This window comes from Heliangelus exortis, chromosome 1, assembly GCF_036169615.1.
Source record: "Heliangelus exortis chromosome 1, bHelExo1.hap1, whole genome shotgun sequence".
NCBI lineage: Eukaryota > Metazoa > Chordata > Aves > Apodiformes > Trochilidae > Heliangelus > Heliangelus exortis.
The window spans coordinates 83,507,908-83,526,740 of NC_092422.1; the positions used below are offsets into that span (position 1 = coordinate 83,507,908).

At 42.7% G+C, this 18,833-nt stretch overlaps 1 protein-coding gene across 2 annotated transcripts in view; it reads right to left on the bottom strand.

The window, feature by feature from the left end:
• SRPX (sushi repeat containing protein X-linked) overlaps positions 1-14,919 on the bottom strand; it is a 47,785-nt gene extending 32,866 nt beyond the window's left edge. For both annotated transcript variants that reach the window (XM_071750857.1, XM_071750846.1), the window contains exon 1: positions 14,763-14,919. In XM_071750857.1, the coding sequence (XP_071606958.1) occupies positions 14,763-14,832 (70 nt within the window). In that variant the 5' untranslated portion in view covers positions 14,833-14,919. The remainder of the gene's footprint in view (positions 1-14,762) is intronic.
• Between the last annotated feature and the right edge of the window lie 3,914 nt (positions 14,920-18,833).

An 18,833-nucleotide genomic window follows, 5' to 3' on the forward strand; every position in this document is an offset into this window, starting at 1 on the left:
ACTGAAATTACATGAGTCTTGAGAAGCATTAGCTTTATATTAAATAAATATATATAGCCATACAGCCAAAGGCAATGCTCAGAAACTTCAAATGAACTAAAAAGTAAACAAAAGTAAACCAACAGTAAATTCTTGTCCATCTTTGTAACCCTAAATCCTGGTTTAAGGTGAGAGTGTGATCAGCCCATTCCAATGTCTGATCACCCTACTCCAGGAGTGGGAAAAGAGCAGTGAAAATCCACTGCCACTACCAGAAGCAGCAGAAGTGACTGGGGCACCTAGACTGGGACCCTAAAATAAACCTTTTTGGAGAGGAATGTATGTGCCAACCTGTAGGTTTTTCAAAAGGTATGAGCTTGAAGACAAAATGGAAAAATGTTTTTTCCTAGTCCTCACAGCAAACACTAAGGGCTTCTCCTTCTCCCTGGGGAACCTGATCTCAGCTCCAGCAGAGCCCCTTCACCACTCACAGAATCACAGAATGTTTAGGTTGAAAGAGATGTGCAAGATCAGCCAGTGCAACCTTTGATTAACACCACAGTCAACTACTAAACCATGTCTTTAAGGTCCAGGCCCAAATGCCTTTTAAATGCCTCCTGGGCATTTAAATGCCTCAGCTGGGCAGTGAGCAACCCAGGGAAGCAAAAGCCAGCACATTTTTTGGCTAGTGTAGGGCAAGAGATGGTGACCATACCAGCCTACCTCTCTCCTCCTCTTCCTCTTACTTGCACCAACCATTACTAAACACCAAGTAGCACCCCTTTTCCTTCTCCCCTTCCCTCCCATCTTGCAAGGCCAAAAGCAGATATAGAGAAGCTGTGTCCAGCACCACAGTCCCCAGCAAGAAGAATGATGCCTCATCTCCTACAGCTTCTGGAAACACCTCCTGCAGCCACCACAGTATTGACAGCAGCCAGTCCAGCCCGAGCCTCCTGACACCAGGACATTAGGGAGGCAGCAGAGTTAAGCAAAACAATAAAAAGTCCCTACATAACCTCAGCATGGCTTTGCTCAAGGTCTCTTTTGCTAAGGGGAGACTGATGTCTTACACTGATGAACAACATCTGGCAGGGCTGACCACATACAACCAGTAATGGGGCAGACATGTTCAAATTACAGAGGTCAGGGTTCCCTTTTAATGTAATTAGAATATAATCCTAAAAAAAAAATAAAATCAGTTCTGTGAATTTTTAGTTGTTGACAAAGTCAGTTTAGTACCAAAAAACTGCTCAAGTTTCAAAAATGTCCTGAAGACGGTAACCAGATACTCTCAGAAGGTACAAGTCAAACTCGTAGCAGAACACACATTTGTTAAATAACAGATTTATGGGTTCATTTGCATTCTTGTCAAAATGTGCTATTCAAAGAAACTGCGGACATACAGCATTTGTCTCTTGAAGACAGGACAGGGAAACCATATTTCAGTTTCTTCCTCACAAAAGCACTGAAGTCTGAAAAACTGACTTTTGAGTGACCCACAAGTCTGTCACACATAGCAGAGGTACAGATTTAAAAGGGGAGCACGTCAAACACCAGGAAAGCAAAGATTAACGATCCACACAAAAAGTACTAAACTGGTAATAATTCTCACAGAAAAATGAGACCATTTCCTCAATCGTTACTAGGAACTAATATGCTGTAAATAACTTGGAATTTAATCAAAAAATCCAGCTGGAGGTCAAACACATGAGACATATCATGCCCTGTAATGCTCACACCAGCTCCAACCCTGCCAGCTCCTCACCCATCAGGGCCCCTGGCTTGGCCTTGAAGCCACTCTGTCCCTGCAGCAGGAGCTGCTCCCATCCCAGCTCTGCTCCCATCCCAGCTCTGCTCCCAGCCTCCAGGCACCGTGGGACCATATTCTATCTAGAAGAGAAAAAATTGAAATTTCCTTTATTTATTTTTTTTTAATTATTATTTTTTAGTAATTGAATTAAGAGTATTCCATGCATCTCAACACAAGATGGTGTTTCTCAGAAGGAAAATTCAGCTGGGGAGCCTGCATAGATTCTAGAAAAAAGCCTTAATGAATTGAACCACCCCCACAGAAAAAAACCAAAATCAAGTGTCCAGGTTTCTTGATTTAGTGTTCTGGCATTCCATTTGTGAATCAGACCCCATGTTATTAAAAATTTTAAAAGGTTTCACGTGGATTCCCACTGTAGACAGACCACACAATAACCAACATCCACTTGCTTACCTAAAAGCCTTGTTGATTTTTTTTTCAACATTTATTTTATTTTTAAAATTTCCATTCTTTCGTATGAAATTTTACTATGATATGCAAAACTAGAAACATACTGTACAATCGGATCCACAGTGTGGTGTGCCTTGTGTGCAAAAGAAAATCAGTATTACTCCTTCCCTGTTCATACACAGCCCTGTATCATCCTTCTTACATCAAAGACAAGGAGATGCCACACTTAGCATGAGCTCCTAGAAGTCAAGGGGTTACACAGGCTGTGCACAACAAACACTCAGTCATTTGCCTCACACCATCTGCCCCTCTGCAGTGGAGAGGCTCTTCAGCATCTCTTGTTTGCAAAGGCACGAGTTCAACAGCAGCCTGAGAGAAGTCAACATCTGCCAGTAGGAATTCAGGCCAAGGGCAACCTCCAACAAGATGTGACAACAAGCTCCCTGGTTCCAGCTCCCTCATCCAACCCACTCTGAGAACAGAAATAATTTTCTGGGAAAAAGCAGCTATATTACAGGTCGTTTCAACCATCCCCCTGGAGCACTCTCATCGCAGGCAGCTGAGAACTAAAAGCCCAAAAGAGATGCAACCCTGTATGAATTTGTAAGCAGCTGTGTACCATGGAGCCTGCCAAGCCTTCACAGAGCACCTCACTGCCATGGCAGGGATTCCTCACAGCTCCTTCCACACTGGAAACAAGAAATGACTAGGAATTAGACAGGATGGTTTTAAAAGAACTGTTTGAGCAAATACCATCCACAACATAACCTGGTGCATCAGCTCACACAAGGGCTTGGGAGTGGGCAATGAGCAAAAGAGCCTGCAGTTTGTCAAACAGTACTGGTGCACAAGGACTTTCAGTTTATGCAAACTGTGCACTAATTAAACTACACAGTTTACAAGGTCTTATTTATGCCTTCCCTTTGCACACTTGTGTTGCTATTTGCCAGTCTCATTCACTATAGTGTCTTCATCCATAGAAGATTGAGAACATTTTGGGAGGCACAGATTCCTGTGAATTGGAACCCCAAGAACCACCAGAGAACTCATTAATAATACATAAATTTATTATCATGTGTCACATAGAACAATATTTTTTTTTTCTATTTCCCATCTCATCTTCTTTTATCTTTGCACAATAAATAGCTTTGGCAAAGGCAAAGAAAGCAAAGAGAGACAAGAGTTGTGCTTTAGAGACGACATTCACCCACTGCAAATAAATCAAACTCCATTTTCCTTGTGGGGAACTTAACAAGTATGGAAATATTTTATAACTTAAATGGACTTATTTTCAATTCCTTTGTACTGATACACTTTGGCAAACCAGTACATTCTTCCAACAAGGAAATTAACCATAAATCAATCATCTTTCTGATGAGTTACCACTTGTACATAAAATTTATTGAACACACAATATATATGGTGTGTGCTGTATCCTGTAACTAAAATGTCTGAGTCATTCTATAAGCATGCCATACATTGAAGATGTCCCTACAAACTGGTAGACAAAAATACAGCAAAGGGATGATTTTGGACCAGAATAAAGCAAAACAACTTCCAGGACTGCAGTGAATGTCGTGTGCTGCTACTGATGTCTAAAAGTTCTGAAATGCCTTAGAGCCATCTGAAGATATGACTTAACATTCTTGCTTTGGCATTCCGTTGGAGAGAGGCACAGAATCCCCAATCAGAAGCATTTCTCCTAAAAACAGAGCCAAAACCAATCCAGGTGTTCGTATTTTCCAAAAACGTTCTCAGCTAGTTGAACACTGCAAGCTTCTAGCTTTATACAGGAATTGCCTCGCCTTCTAACAAAATTACTTATTATTTGATGCATTTGATTGGAAATTTTCTTAAACTCAAAGACATGTTTACAGTTACACTTAACTCCCATTTCTCCCAGGCACATATTTCTTACCTGATCACAGTAAGAATCAGGTACAAATGAGGAGCTCAGAGTGTGGTTCCTGATACCTACACTGAAATGAAAACACAGCCAGAGGCTGATAACTGAAGCAGTAATCAGTAATTCCTTAATATGTTGCACTGTACATGCAATAGCAATAACAGTACTTGTCCCTCATATGAAAGTTTTCAGCCAAAGATCTCCAGACAAAGCATACACAGGCTAAACAGCTGCCTTAATGTCACAAAGAGAAATGAGTGGCACAAAAGCAATCTTCAACACGTTATCCTTTTTTCCTTTATTAAAGTAATAAAAAAGATCCCGCTTTCTGAATAAAGTGGCCTTCTGGGGCCAACACATCAACTCCTTTCCCAGAAAAGCAAAGTGCGGGAAAGACCTTTCTATTATTTGTTGGGTTGTGGTTTTTTGTTTTGCTTTGCTTTAATTCAAACATTTCAATGCCACTGTAACTCAATGCCAGGCATATTGTTTCTGGTATCTGCCTCTGGACAGCTTTGAACAGTGAACGAGAGCCAATATGTTCTTAATCTACAAGAACAGCTGGGCAGAGGCACGTTAATTCTGGTCTGTTTTACTTACAAAGTGGCACAGTATTAACTAGAGAGCCACAGTGGATGGACTCAAGAAGAGCAGAATCAAACCAAGTCTTTATTTTTAAAAGCACTGTCCCCAAGTTGAAAACTTGGAAGAAAACTGTAACTGGCACAGGCTCTTAACTCTGAGATAAGAGTCGGAAGCTGCAGATTCCCCCATCTGACCAGTCAGTGTCAGGAAGTCTGACAAAATGCCTCTGAGGGACACCAGGATGAACCACAGACCCTAGGAGATGAAAACTCTGATTGTACAGCCTAAAAGGAGACAAATTTTGCTAAGTGACTCTTGTTGCCAGCCCACACTGGTTAAGTGTAGGCTTCAAGTAAACCATGCAGCGCACTGCTGCAGATACATGAATACATGACTACTTTCAAGCTGCAGTGCTATTCTTAGTGAATATATGTATGACATGTCTAAATACAGTAGCTTTAAATGGCAATGGCATTTCCTGAAAAGAACAAGAAGAGGGTGAAAAGAAAGGAAGAATAAAATCAGATGTCTTAAATAGCATTGCTCACATTGTATGCAAAACTGAGTTGTGACAAATTTTACAGAACTGGAAAAAAATGGGTTTTCTTCTGTAACACCACCACAGGATTCTCAGAATCTTCAAAATAAACTTTCCTCATAGCACAAACTTCTAAACTATCCAAATTGCGTATGTGAAGAGTGCAGGTTCTGGAGCAGAAGAGAGCAGTAACATAAAATGTAGTTATATATTTTCATGTAGAGCTGTAGCAGTTTCATCTGTACCTCCCTGAAGGACACAGCTACATATCACAACTCAAAGACTACAGAAAGCAGAGACATATATAGATACATGCAGATATTTAGTCACCAGTTTCAAACAAATGCACGCAACCAATAATCATTATTATATGCATCTTACATGTTTCTGCTTTGGGGTTTTTTCACTCCTTCTGAAAATAGCTCATAACAACCTGTTCATGTCTCACAAAAGCAACGAAGAAAATGGATCTTTTCAAGCATTCTGATTTCCTTTTTAACTCTATGCACTGAGCAAAACTTGCTTTCTCACATCAGCTAACCTAAAGCCCACCGATGTCATCTGTCCTCAGATGAAGACACATTTTCATCAAGTTAGTAAAAAGTGTCAAGTTGTACAAACTGTATCTGCTCAAATAGTAAAAAAACTTTGCCAAGAATGCCTGACTGCCCCCAGCTTGGGCTGCACAGGCTGGCAGGCACTCAGTGCTCCAGCATGGCTGGGGGTGTTCCTCTTCCAGCCTGTAATTTGCCTTGCCTGCTGAGCTAGCCAGTTACTGAGCTAACAGCTGAAACCAGGGCAGGAAAAACCCACAGAAAACCAGATGAAACAAACAGCACCATTCAAAGCAATAAAATGGGTCCCACCTTTGATGCTTGTCACAGAATGGTTTGGGTTGGAAGGGACCTTAAAGATCATTTAGTTTCAGCCCTGCTGCCATGGGACACACAGCACACCTCCCACCAGACCAGGTTGCTCACAGCCCCATCCAGCCTGGCCTTGAACAATGCCAGGGAGGGGACATTTACAGCTTTTCTGAGCAACCTCTCCCAGTTTCTCACCACCCTCATTACGAATAATTTTTTCTTTATGTCCAATGTAAATCTACCCTCTTTCAGCTTAGAACAGTTCCCCTCATCTTATCCCTCCATATCCTTGTAAAAAGTCCCTCCACAGCTTTGTTGTAGACTTCTTCAGGTACTGGATGGTCTGTCTGGGCCACCTCTTCTCCAGGCAAAACAACTCCAACTCTCTCAGCCTGTCTCCACAGGAGAGATGCTTCATCCTTCTGATCATCTTCATGGCCCTCCTCTGGACCCTCTCCAACAGCTGAATGTCCTTCTTGTGTTGGGTGCTCCAGAACTGAACACAGTACTCCAGGTGGGATCTCACAAGAATGGAGACCAAGGGGAGAATCACCTCCCTTGACCTGCTGCTCACACTGCTTTTGATCCAGCCCAGGATATAGTTAGCTTCTTGGGCTGAAAGTGAACATTTTACACAAAACAGCACAAGAGGACAAAGGAAGACACCCTAGACAAATTTGTGAGCTACATCCTGATTTGCCTTCTCATGAGGCTTCCAGCAACTCACTGCAAGATCACACATGAAGCTCACACACAGCAAGTCACGGATGCTTCGCAGGGGCAAGTGGGAAAGCTGGGCAGTCCACCTCAAAGTCAAGAGCTAAGTTAAAAAACACAAGCAGGAGAGTAGAAAAGAGCTGAAAACAGCCACCCGGGTGAGAGAAAAGGGGACATTTCCAGCAAGGCAGAATAGGAACAAGAGTAGGTTTGGGAGAAAGCCATTTTGGAAATCATTCTCTTGCTGTAGACATGCCCAGGAGCCTTAGTCAGGGCCCAACCACATTTAGCACCTGAACAAACAGGGACTGAGGAGAGGGATCCTGCCCAAGGTCTTGCATGCCAGGAGCCAGGCAGCAGGGATGAGTAGGAAGAAGTCCAGGACAGCCAAAGAAAGAACAGAGAGTCCACCCTTACAGATAAAACCAGGCCACATTTATCTAATGTTCCCTGTAGGGAAAGCACAACTCCCAAAATTTAACAAAAAAAAAAGGATGCTCTTGAGAAGGATACAGAAGGAAAGTGAATTAACTGCTTTTGCAAAGTTAGCATCTGCTAAGTGCTAGATAAGAAAACTCAAATATGGCACTAAAAAATAAAAATCAGGAGTTGGTAATGAAAGCCAGCCAGCTCTACTTGGGAACTGCAGCACAGCCAGTCCTGTAACTTCTGCTCAGGAAACAAGCCCGTACCCATGACACTATTTCCTCAAAAAAAGCTTCATTTTAGCAGCAGCCTAACACCAAGGCGTTTTGACTGACCCACTTTGGAATGCTGGGAGCAGGCTCTTAACATGCTTCCATGCAAAATGCATTCTGCCTTCATCCTCACAGAACTGAAGAGGGGTATGTAGCTGTAGGCATTTCTCACAGGAAAAATCCCTGCAGCTGCCAAGAAATAGTAGTTATTGATAATGGTCTTACCACTCTAATGTTGCACTTAACAGAGCTTTACTCTCCATGTAGCTACTCCTTCCACATTTCTGCACATGATGTACACAGCAAAGGTACCATTTATTTCCTCAAGCACAACAAAATCTTACCAAGATTGTTTAGGCAAACCAAAGGGAGATCTTGGCAAAGCTGAGCTTCCCATATTTATTAATTGGGAAAATTTAATTCATTTCCATGGGGCTCTCAAGAAATAAAAAATTCTTTCTTTAATCATGTATAGGTACAGCAAATGACAATCTGAAGTGGTTTCAAACTCTGGCAGAACTCCTAAGTGGATATTTCAAGTTACAGGAAAGATCAGAATTGCTGAAGTTAATACTCCTAATTTGAACCCACTTTCAAGGTACTGCAGCATAACTTTTCAGTTTTAACAGTCTTAATAGTGCTCCTTTAAATACAATCAATAGAAACAGTGGCTCTAGAGAACTGCCGGCCACCCAAGAATGTTGAGCTCTTCATTTGCCAAATTAAAAAAATTAAGTCAATATCTTGTGAAACAGATGATCCCTAGCACAGCCTTTAACCATACAATATAACTTGAAATAGTGAATAAATATGTCCAACACAAACACAACCATTTCAGAAACAGAAAAATTAGCAAAGCAATTAGGAAGCTGAACATGAGCCAGCAGTGTACCCAGGTGGCCAAGAAGGCCAATGGCATCCTGGCCTGTATCAGGAACAGTGTGGCCAGCAGGTCCAGGGAAGGGATTCTGCCCCTGTACTCAGCGCTGGTGAGTCCACACCTCGAGTCCTGTGTCCAGTTCTGGGCCCCTCAGTTCAGGAAGGAGATTGAGGTCCTGGAGCAGGTCCAGAGAAGAGCAAGGAGGCTGGTGAAGGGACTCGAGCACAGGCCCTATGAGGAGAGGCTGCGGGAGCTGGGGGTGTTCAGTCTGGAGAAGAGGAGGCTCAAAGGAGACCTCATCACTCTCTACAACTCCCTGAAAGGAGGGGGTAGCCAGGGGGGGGTTGGTCTCTTTTCCCAGGCAACCCTCAGCAAGACAAGAGGGCACGGTCTCAAGTTGTGCCGGGGGAGGTTTAGGTTGGACATTAGAAAGAATTTCTTTACGGAGAGGGTGATCAAGCATTGGAATGGGCTGCCCAGGGAAGCGGTGGATTCTCCATCCCTGGAGATATTTAAAAAGAGACTGGATGTGGCACTCAGTGCCATGGTCTGGTAACTGCAGCAGTAGTGGATCAAGGGTTGGACTTGATCTTTGAGGTCCCTTCCAATCCAGCCAATTCTATGATTCTATGATTTAGAGGAACAAGTAAATTGCTACCCCAGTTGGGGAGAAAACATTTATACTTAAAGAAGTTTCACATAAGTACCATGAAAGGCATAAAGACTAACATTAAACTACAGTCTGTATCACAATACAGGATGCATTATAATTTAATGAAGTATTAGATTACTGATACACTTTTTTTTGGACTAAATATTACTAGCATGATGGAGGTGGAGAAAGGGAGGGATGGGAGTGTTGGAGTTTGCCTCTTCATTGCTCTTCACTCCAAACAATCATAGTAGTGGGCTGTGGACCCATCCCCTGGAAATAGTCTCTCAGAATGAAGATGGTCCTGGAACCCTTACACTACCTAACTGCATGTATGGCAGCATAGTAGTTCTGAAGAGTTAAGACCATTGCACTAGTACCCAAAAATTTAAGAAAAATTTTTATATATCTTACAAGCCACCAGAGAACCTAGCTAGCCTCACCTATTACTTGAGTGACACCTCTGGGATGGCCTGCCTGAAGTAACTGAATTGCAAGAAATTTCAGTCTGGAGTCAAAAAAATGCGAGGATCCAGGATTCATCATCTGTGTCTTCACAGCACATCCATGCAAATGGTGCCACTCACATCCTCTGACCTTCAGTCAATTATGGTTTATCAACAGCATGTCAAGACATCTAACAGTCTGGGCTGAAGTCCATGCCCATCTCCAAACTCCACTCCTCCTGTAAATCAGCACACTGCAGTATCTAAGTAACAGACTTTTTACACAGGTTTCTCCAATGGGAAAAAGTAACTCAACACAACTTGCTTAAGGTTATGTATCAAATATGGAAGAAATCTGAATTTTCCACCCAGCAGCTTACTCAACTGAACGACAACACAACAATATGCCAAATCTCGTTTCCTGAGCCTTCATCAGCCACAAATTTGAACTGGTTGGTACCCATCCTGTTGATATCTCTACAGTGAGAGGGGAAAAAAAAAAAGTATTTCAATAATGTTCATTTACAACTACAGGTTTCAACTGTCTGAGAGATGAGACTACAGTAAAATACACCTGAATATCACAATTTACAATTTGTTTTTAGAATCAATGTTTTTATTAATCCAATTTAGAAACTCATCAATACTTTTCACAGACAAGAACCTCACCTGTGCTAACGACAATCTCAGTTGCAAGCTTTTATAAACCCTGTAGTTATACACAGGGTTTAGGAAAGTGTTTGGGAAGCTTGTATCATGCCTACTGGCATTTACTACTGCAGCCCATCAGCAACAAATAGGAAACAGCAGCTTGCAGGCATGCAGAATAGCTGCTATTGACCATTCCACTACACCTGCTGTACTATCTCTAATCCTTGACCTGATGTAACTACCCAAGCCACTGCATGCATTTAGTGTGTCTGTGCTACCTGGGAAGGTGTTTCTCACTGCAAGAAAAAGCTGAGCAACTCAGTACAAGAACCCCGCAGAAAATTTTCTTAATTTCACTCTTTATGTGATCTCACCCTGGAGACTTCAGCTGCACTAAAGCTCCCAGGTGCTACCACCTGAGCAGGCCTAGCAGAGAGGATGTGATGGATGACCTGATTACTTTAGGATGACTCAGTAAGAAAAACAGTGCTTTGATAATGCATAAAGGCATGAGGAGTTTTCAGCAGTGAATTACAAGAACTCACAAAAAGGGCCCACTTCATGTGAGAAAATATGTAAGCAGCATAAAGGGATGAGTTAACATTATTGATTGATATAAACATGACCTGTCTGTTGAATCTGAGATCACCTGAGAATGTAATTTCTATCAAGCTTCTCTGCTGCCAGAAGGCTTATTCATTCATATGCAATTATCCAGCTAACCAGAGCTTGTTTAGAGGAAGCCAACCCATTCAAAGCTCAACTCCTTGGATAAAGCTGTGCCTTAGGACATACTTATCTGCTTGTATTCATATGCTGGTTTTATCCTGGTCTGTCTGCAATGGGTGTGTCTGTCCTGTGCTCTGGCAGAACAATGCTTGGGTCTGCCTCCACCATCAGCTTCCTTCCTACCAGTGCACTGGGCTCCAGGGGACCCACACACACAGAACCAAGAACACAAGTGGATCCTGCCTGTAGTTCTACACAATTTGACACCAAGGCAGACAGCAAGCTGTATTCAAAAAAAGAAAACAATGATACAAAAAACAACCAAATATGAAAAACCACAGCTGATACAATGGGCCTCACCCTTGGCACTGCAGAACACCAACTGCTTAGGAGATTGGGAACAGGTTCTTTAGCATTTTGCAGCCTGGTCTGATGGATAGGAGATACCAGCAGGAATGGAGACATTAATTGCAATGTCTTTTTGTGGTTTTTTTGTTTTTGTTTTGGTTTGCGGTTTGTTTGTTTGTTTGTTTTTCAAGGCTGCCATATGACTCTATTTACTTCCTCCAGCTTTGTCGTCCTATCCTTTGTCTATATACAGCATAAATTCACTTAGGCAAGGACTGCCTCTCTCTGAATGGTGGCACCACTGAGAAGTCTTACCCACAGAGGCACCCTTTGCTCTACGATGCATTTTTGAGAAGAGCTACCCTTTCCACAACCACAGAGATTTTCATTTACTTGTATTTAATCCAAATAAATACATACGCCTTACAAGCACACCATATGTATGATTATTTTTCATTTAACTAATTCTCATCCCAGTTTTGAAAATAGTTCTATAATATTACATATTATATGTCATCTCTCAAGGATCACATATAATATTACATATTACATATTATATGTCATCTCTCAAGGATCACAGTCTCGCCACACCAATATCCTGCTCCAATGAGCAGTTTCTTTTTAGAGCAGGATTAACTATTTTCCAATAACTGCCATAAGTTGGCTTTTCCTTTCAGCTGTCTACTAAAAGTGTAAAGAAATGAGCACAACAGTCTTACAACTGTGCAGTGCCACTTGATATAATCTCCATGTGCCCACAACACCAAAAAAGTGACTTCTGTATATGTATGTGCTTATGTATAGCTGTACCCTCATTTGACACTACCGGAGGTCAACAGTGCTGAGCCTCAGGCCAACAGGGCAAGGACTTTTGCTGGTTTCCCAGAGATCAAAAAAAAAAAAAAAAAAAAAAAAAAAAAACCAGAAAAGAAGAGACGGTAAGAGCGCTGGGGAAAAGTAAAAAAACATGATAAGAGTCATTAAAGAGCACAAAGGCCATCTCTCTCCTTTGGGGAAATGGTTTTAAGGCTGTTTTAATTCCAAAAAGTGCATCTCTCAGATGTTGTTGAAGAGCAAACAGACTGTTCTCTGAGTGCTGCCACCAGAGAGATTTCATCAGTGCATGATGATCTTTGAATGGAACAACATAATAAGACCACGGGCAATCTTTAAAGATTTGGAATTAAGTTGCACTACAGTTGCAGCTGCTTCACATGCTTCCAAGTATTTTAAGAACTCAGATATCTTTCAATCATCTTCCTAATGCCAAGAAGATAGTTAATTCAATTACACTTTCATAGACAGAAATACTGTCTTGATTTTGACTGTCTACCATAGAATGTTGATCACAGAACTCCATTTACATCATGTAAATTATTTCTATTTAGTTTGGTGTTCACCATAGTCTTTGGGTTACGGAGCACTAAAAACTTCAGTGTTACCAAATGTTGAATTCAGGAGCTGATATTTAGATTATTTCTGATGTTTAAATAACAACCTGCTGCTGAAAATAAGCATTTTGTATTAATAAAAAAAAAAAAGATTGGCTTTGCCTACAAAATAGTAAACTTCCTGGTTCACTAAACTACATGTACCTATAATCTGTATTCAAGAAGGACATTTATGCCTGCACCCTATGCAGATTTTTTAAAGACATACTTTAGTTTACTTAATGGCAATCTGTACCTAATGTGCAGTATATTCTGACACTATACCATTACAGGAAATATCTATTTACAATTTCACTGGATTTCATATTGAGAATGAAGACTTCAAATAATATCACATTCTATCTAAAAAAATAAAACAAACAAAAAAAAGGAAATTGAATGTTAACTTTATATTATGGTTTGCAAATACACTTGCTGTGATTTAAGCTCTTTGGAGGCTTTGACACAAAGCATAAGAGGAAAACTGGACTTTCAAATTAATGAAAGCTGAAACAAGTAGGCTATTGTGCAGCCAACTTGAAGATTACTTGCAAAAACTGCGTTTTTCAGATTGGAGAAGGTACATTTGGCATCTTAGAAAGAAAGAGAAGGACAGGATATTAGCATCCTCTGCAAACGAATTGAAGGCTAACATTCACACAAACTGCAAAGTAAAGCATTCAGTTATCTTCCTAAGAAAATAAAGAGAGTTTGGCAGAACAGTAGTCCTCGGAGAAATGTCAGGACAGAAACTTCTGTTGTCTTTGTTGATTTAGCAACTGATGAGTCCAATACCTTAGTGTTTTGTAAATAAAGAACATAAATGTGTGTTCCAGCATCTTTCATGTTGGAAAGAAGCCACTTGAGGCACGCCAACAAAAATAAGAAAAGCTAACTTGAACTCTCAAATACCATTATTATGCCATTTTATGCCCCTCCAAGGGCAGAGCCATGGCTTAAGAAGGGATGACTCCTAGATACTAAAAAAAAACAAGTATCATCCACAAACAGGTTTCCCCCATGCACAGCTGTGAAGTGTATTAGACACATTATTCCTCACTAGCGATTTACAGTAATGCACCTCAGTTTGAAGCAATACCCACTTATTTTGAAAGCTCTGTTCTGACCACAAGTGTTCATTGACTACACCTGTTAAGCCACCACGGCATGCAAGTTTTCTTTGGCATTGCAATGTCCCATGCCAGGCCTGCAATGTTTAATCTGACAAGATACAGCTGCTTTTAAAAAAAGGGCAGATCTAACATATGGTTTTACTTTTGCCATGGAAATGGGCCTGAATTTAAGGTTATTTCAAATTTCTCTAAAAAGCAAATTCAAATAACTGCAAGTGACATCGTATAAGCATAGACTTTTCTTAATTACCAGGAGGGTAAGAACCCAGACAGATTTACCCTTCCATTTTTCAGACTAAAAACTGAGATTAGCTTTATGCACACGCAGACACTGACAGCCAACAAAAACTGGTGAAAGACTTCCAAGTGCCGAGGTCGGGGCCAGGGCTGGTGGATCTGACACAGACTCGCCCGCTCTTTACAATACAGGACAACACAGTCTTCATCCTACTAATCCCGTCTGGACTGTCTTCTCCTTTCTCAGTCCTCTGCAAGTTTGCCAGGATAACAGTATGGAGATGCAAATACGATGGCCAATACGAAAGCGTGATGAGCTACCTCTAACCTGCACTCCGCGACTTGAAACCCCCAAAAAACAGATCAAAGTTTTCATCGCGCCTCGTAACCTGGGGCTCTACACTAAGGATAAGCTCTACACCCGGGACGAGCCGAAGGAAGGGCAAGACGCAAGACGAGACAAAGCGCCCCGGGCGGGGAGCGAACAATCCAAAGCTCCCCGCGCCCGGGGCTCTCGGGCCGGCTGCACCCCCCGGGCTGCCGGGGACACCGCCGGGGACACCACCGCGCTCCTCCGCCACCCCCCCGGCGCCCCGAGCCGCGACGGCGGGCGGGCAGCTTCCCCCTGCCCGGCGGGAGGAGAGGGCTCCGCCGCCGAGCCCCTCGCTCCCCCCGCAGCTGCCGCCCCCTTCGGTGGGCTCCCCGGCCCCGCCGCCCCTTTCCTCGCCTCCCCTCCCCTTCCCTACCCTCGTAGGCCAGGCTGGGGCCGGCGCCCAGGGCCAGCAGCGCGGCGAGGTACATCCAGCAGCTCCCCATGCTGCGCGGCGGCAGCGGCCCTTCCCGGCTGAGGGCTGCGCGGCAAAGGGGCAGGAGGAGGAGGAGTGGGACGGAGACATACTCCGAGCGGGCTCCCAGGAGCCGACGGAGACTCCTCCTCCTCCCGCCGACGGGGCTGGCAGCCCGCCCCGCCCCGCCTCGCCGCCTGCCGGCACCGCGAAGGGGCTCGGGTGATGGGGATGGGCTCGCTGCTGCTCCGTGTCCCGAGGCTCCGGTGCTGGCGTGCCCCACGGTTGCCCTCCGTGGGGCCCCCCCGTACAGCTCTCCTACGACGTGGCCTGCGGGAATCGCCCGGCAGTGCCCTGGCTTGGAGAGAGGTGTGGGGTCCCTGGACATGGTGTGTGGCTTGGGGTCCCCCGCCCGGTACCGTGTGCCCTGACCTCAACTCCCAACATCTCCCGGGCATCGAGATGGCCGGGACGGTGTTCCTTCCCTAAAGCTGGGACACGGCCAGCCCTGGCCGCGTCCCTTTGCCAGGGTTGGGGTTCTGCTTCAGCAGGAGGTGATGGGGAGGAATAATAGCTGGGCTCCCTCTGGTCCCTTCCCTGGCAGCGTGGGACCAGGCAGGGAAAGCATCCGCTTCCAGCTCCTATCCCATCGAGGGTGGCCGCGGCTCCTGGCACAGGCCTGAAGAGTTCTGTGGGCAGTGGAGCAGGGAATTGGACTAACTTTCCAGGATGAAGTGCTCCAGTTGCTCAGCAGTTTGCAGATGGCCAGGCTTAAATGTTTAAATATCATGAGTCAGATCCCCAAGTCATGAGATGAAGTAAAAAGGTTTGAAATCTTCACATTTCCCATTAATTTTTTGAACTGCTAGGGTGTTGCAGGGTCACATTTTCAGGCTTTCTTCCATAACCACAAAAGACTCGAGGCTTTTTTTTCCACTTTCCAGATGAAAGCAAATTCCCCAATCAGTCCTAGCCTTCGGGAGCAAGGGCTTTAGTCAGTGCATCAAATGATCCAACGCTTTTAACTTTGAGATCTGTCAACAGTGCAGCTTGACTTGGATTGATTTTTTTTTTTTCTTCACTTTCCACAATTAGAGGTAGCATATTCTGTACACTATAAACAGCTGAAGGTGCAGGAAAGCACTGTCCCCAGCTAGTGGTGTGCCCGTGAAGAAGTTTGTGTGCTGGGGCAGTAGGGGAGGAGAGATTCCAAGAGTTCCTAGGGTCCCACCCACATACTGCATGCACTATTTGCAGCAAAGCACACACAAATAGGGGAATACTATTTCATCAACAAAGGGATATTTCTTTTAAAACAAGGGATACGAAGTTCCAAATTTTCAGAGGTAATGATAGTAATCTCAAGGGGAAATGTTGGTTTGGAAACACAAGAGGAGGTGCCAATTTTGCCAAGCTTTGAGGCTGGCTGTACCAAAGCGGCCTAAAAAAGAAACGGGATCTTGCTGGTAATTCAAGTAAAAATGTGTGTGGGTGCTGTATTTTGGGAGCTTTTTCCCAAATAATTTTTTCTCATCACATTTTTAATTTGGATCAGAAGTGCCTGTGAAGTATACCTCTCCGCTTTAATTACTATGTTTAGTGTCTGAAAGACTTATTGGACACAGTACCCTACCTGCACCCATGGGGCCAAGCTGGAGCTCGTCCTGTGTAAATACACATCTGGGTGTGGGTAAGCACTGGATCCTCAGAAACAACTCTTTTCCAAGCTGATCACATTCTGCCCCATCCAGATGTAGACCGAATATGCTAGGCTTTCAGTTTTGACCACCTTGATTTAATAAAAACAGAGAGTAACAAAAACTATTCTGCTATCATCTGAGTCACTGCAGCTCAATAGCCAAAAGAAAGATTAGATTTCCATGTGAGGAGAGATTAAAAAGACTAACATGACACTGTCTGAAAGCAGAAGAATAAGGAAAAGGAGTGCTTTAGGCTATTATTATTGGCAGAGATAGAATAGAAAATATTAAAGTAAACTGTTAGAAATCTGCAATAAATAGTGATAATCTGTAGTTTATCAGTGCTGCAAGGCTTTGGTAAAAATTCAGCACTCGAATACACTGCAACAGCAGAGGTACTTGAAGCAGATCTTAATGGGTCAGGTATCTCTTGCTTTCTCTTTGTGTGTGTCCTTCTAGTTTCCCCATTTCCAAAGCACCAAACTTCATCTAGACATTCTTCCTATGAACAGAAGGTCTACCCTACTAGTGGGATGGCATCACAGCAGCTGCTGCCAGCAAAAATCTTGATGCAGCTGCAGCTTCTTCACTAGCTGCCCCTGTATCACCCAAACCATGGTGCTCACAGTCCCTCTTTTGGTTGGCCTTTTCTCACCATTTAAAGCTGCATTGACACAGCACAGAAACTTGCTGCTGGTGACAGATCCTCGTTGTCTGCTTGGCCTCCAAATGTGAGAAGCTAAATCATTAGTGGCAGGCGCCATCAGGTAACTGCTGCCTGACACCCAAATCAGTGGAGGTGTGCATCCTATTTGATTAATTGTAATAATTTTAAATTGCTTTGTGTTGCTTATGAATGTGTAGGTGCAACTCCATCCATTCAAACAGCTTAGCCATGGGTGTTTTCAGGCTGGTTTTTTACTATGTCTTGGCTGTTGACTGCACGGGTTTCTGCAAAGCTTGTTATGTGTGTTGTGCATGAGCTCTAACACCCAACTCCTGGTGTGTTGTAGCTGCCCTGAGAAAGTCAAGAGATTTAAGAGTTTATACAGTCTTCAAGTTAACAGCACAAGCTGAAGCAGCAGTGTGAATGTATCCTTCATGGGCTGCTTGAAATTAGCCTTGTAAACACGCCAGGACTGAGGTGTGCATTCATTCAGCTGCAAGCTGGCTCTGGAGTTTTCTCTGCAATGTAAGTTCTACATCCTTGTTAGAATGACAGCTATGAAAAAACCTTCCAAAAGACTGCAGCTTGAGGGACAAGTTCAAGGCATCTTTAAAAAAACTTCTAAAAATTTTGTAATACGAATTAGCTTTTAGTAAAGCAGTTTTCTTAAGGGACCTTTTATCAGGAGAAAGCATTTGGAACTAAGAATGTATTTAAAAATATTGAATTTGAAAGCATTCTCCCGGTAATTTTTTCCTTGCAGTAAAGATTTCAAATTTTGTAGAAAAAAATTCCAACTATTAAAGCTTGTGGTTATTTGGAGTTCCAGGCACTACTGACATTACACAAGAAATAACCAGCATGCTTTTCAGTGAAGATTCACAGTTTTTGATGTTCAGCAGTAAACGAAAGGCAGTCCCAGGTTAAATAAAGAAAATTTTCAAAACTGAATTAAGCAACAGTACAGGATGAAAGTGTGTGAAAGTGTCTTAATTTAATAAACAATAGCACCTAATGCAAAGTTAAGTGCAGTTGGAGACTTAAAGATGCATTTTTATTATGCCAAGGAGTTAATTTAGGCAAATAATTTCACTTTCATATTTTTCTTAACAGCAGTTCAGAGTATAATTGTATTAATCTGTAACAAACTGCAGTTACAGTGATAAAAATACAGCTTTTGATGGAGCAGAGAAATTAATTTAAGTATGATTTTTAATGGCGTTTAACAATATAATAATTCTACTAACAATTCGTCTGGGTGTAATTAAGTTTTGGAATTCTTGGCTAAGATTTGATTAGTCATGATAAGAGAATGACAAACTGGGGGTTCAATCCAAACTATGCAGTGTTTTCAGCCTGGTGAATAGCCTTACTGAAAGAAAATGCTCTGATACTTTGAGTTACTTATGTAAATATCTGCTGAAATAAGAGGCAGTATTAAAAAACAGCAAATAATAACAGAATCACAGAATTGTTCTGGTTGGAGAAAACCTTTAAGATCATCGAGTCCAACCATTAACCTAACCATACTGAGTCGAGTGCATTCCTAAGCATCAAATAATTTTAAAATTATTTAAATCATAATTATTTTTTTTTTAAATCTCCAGGGATGGAGATTCAACCACCTCCCTGAGCAGCCTGCTCCAGTGTTTAATTACGCTTTCA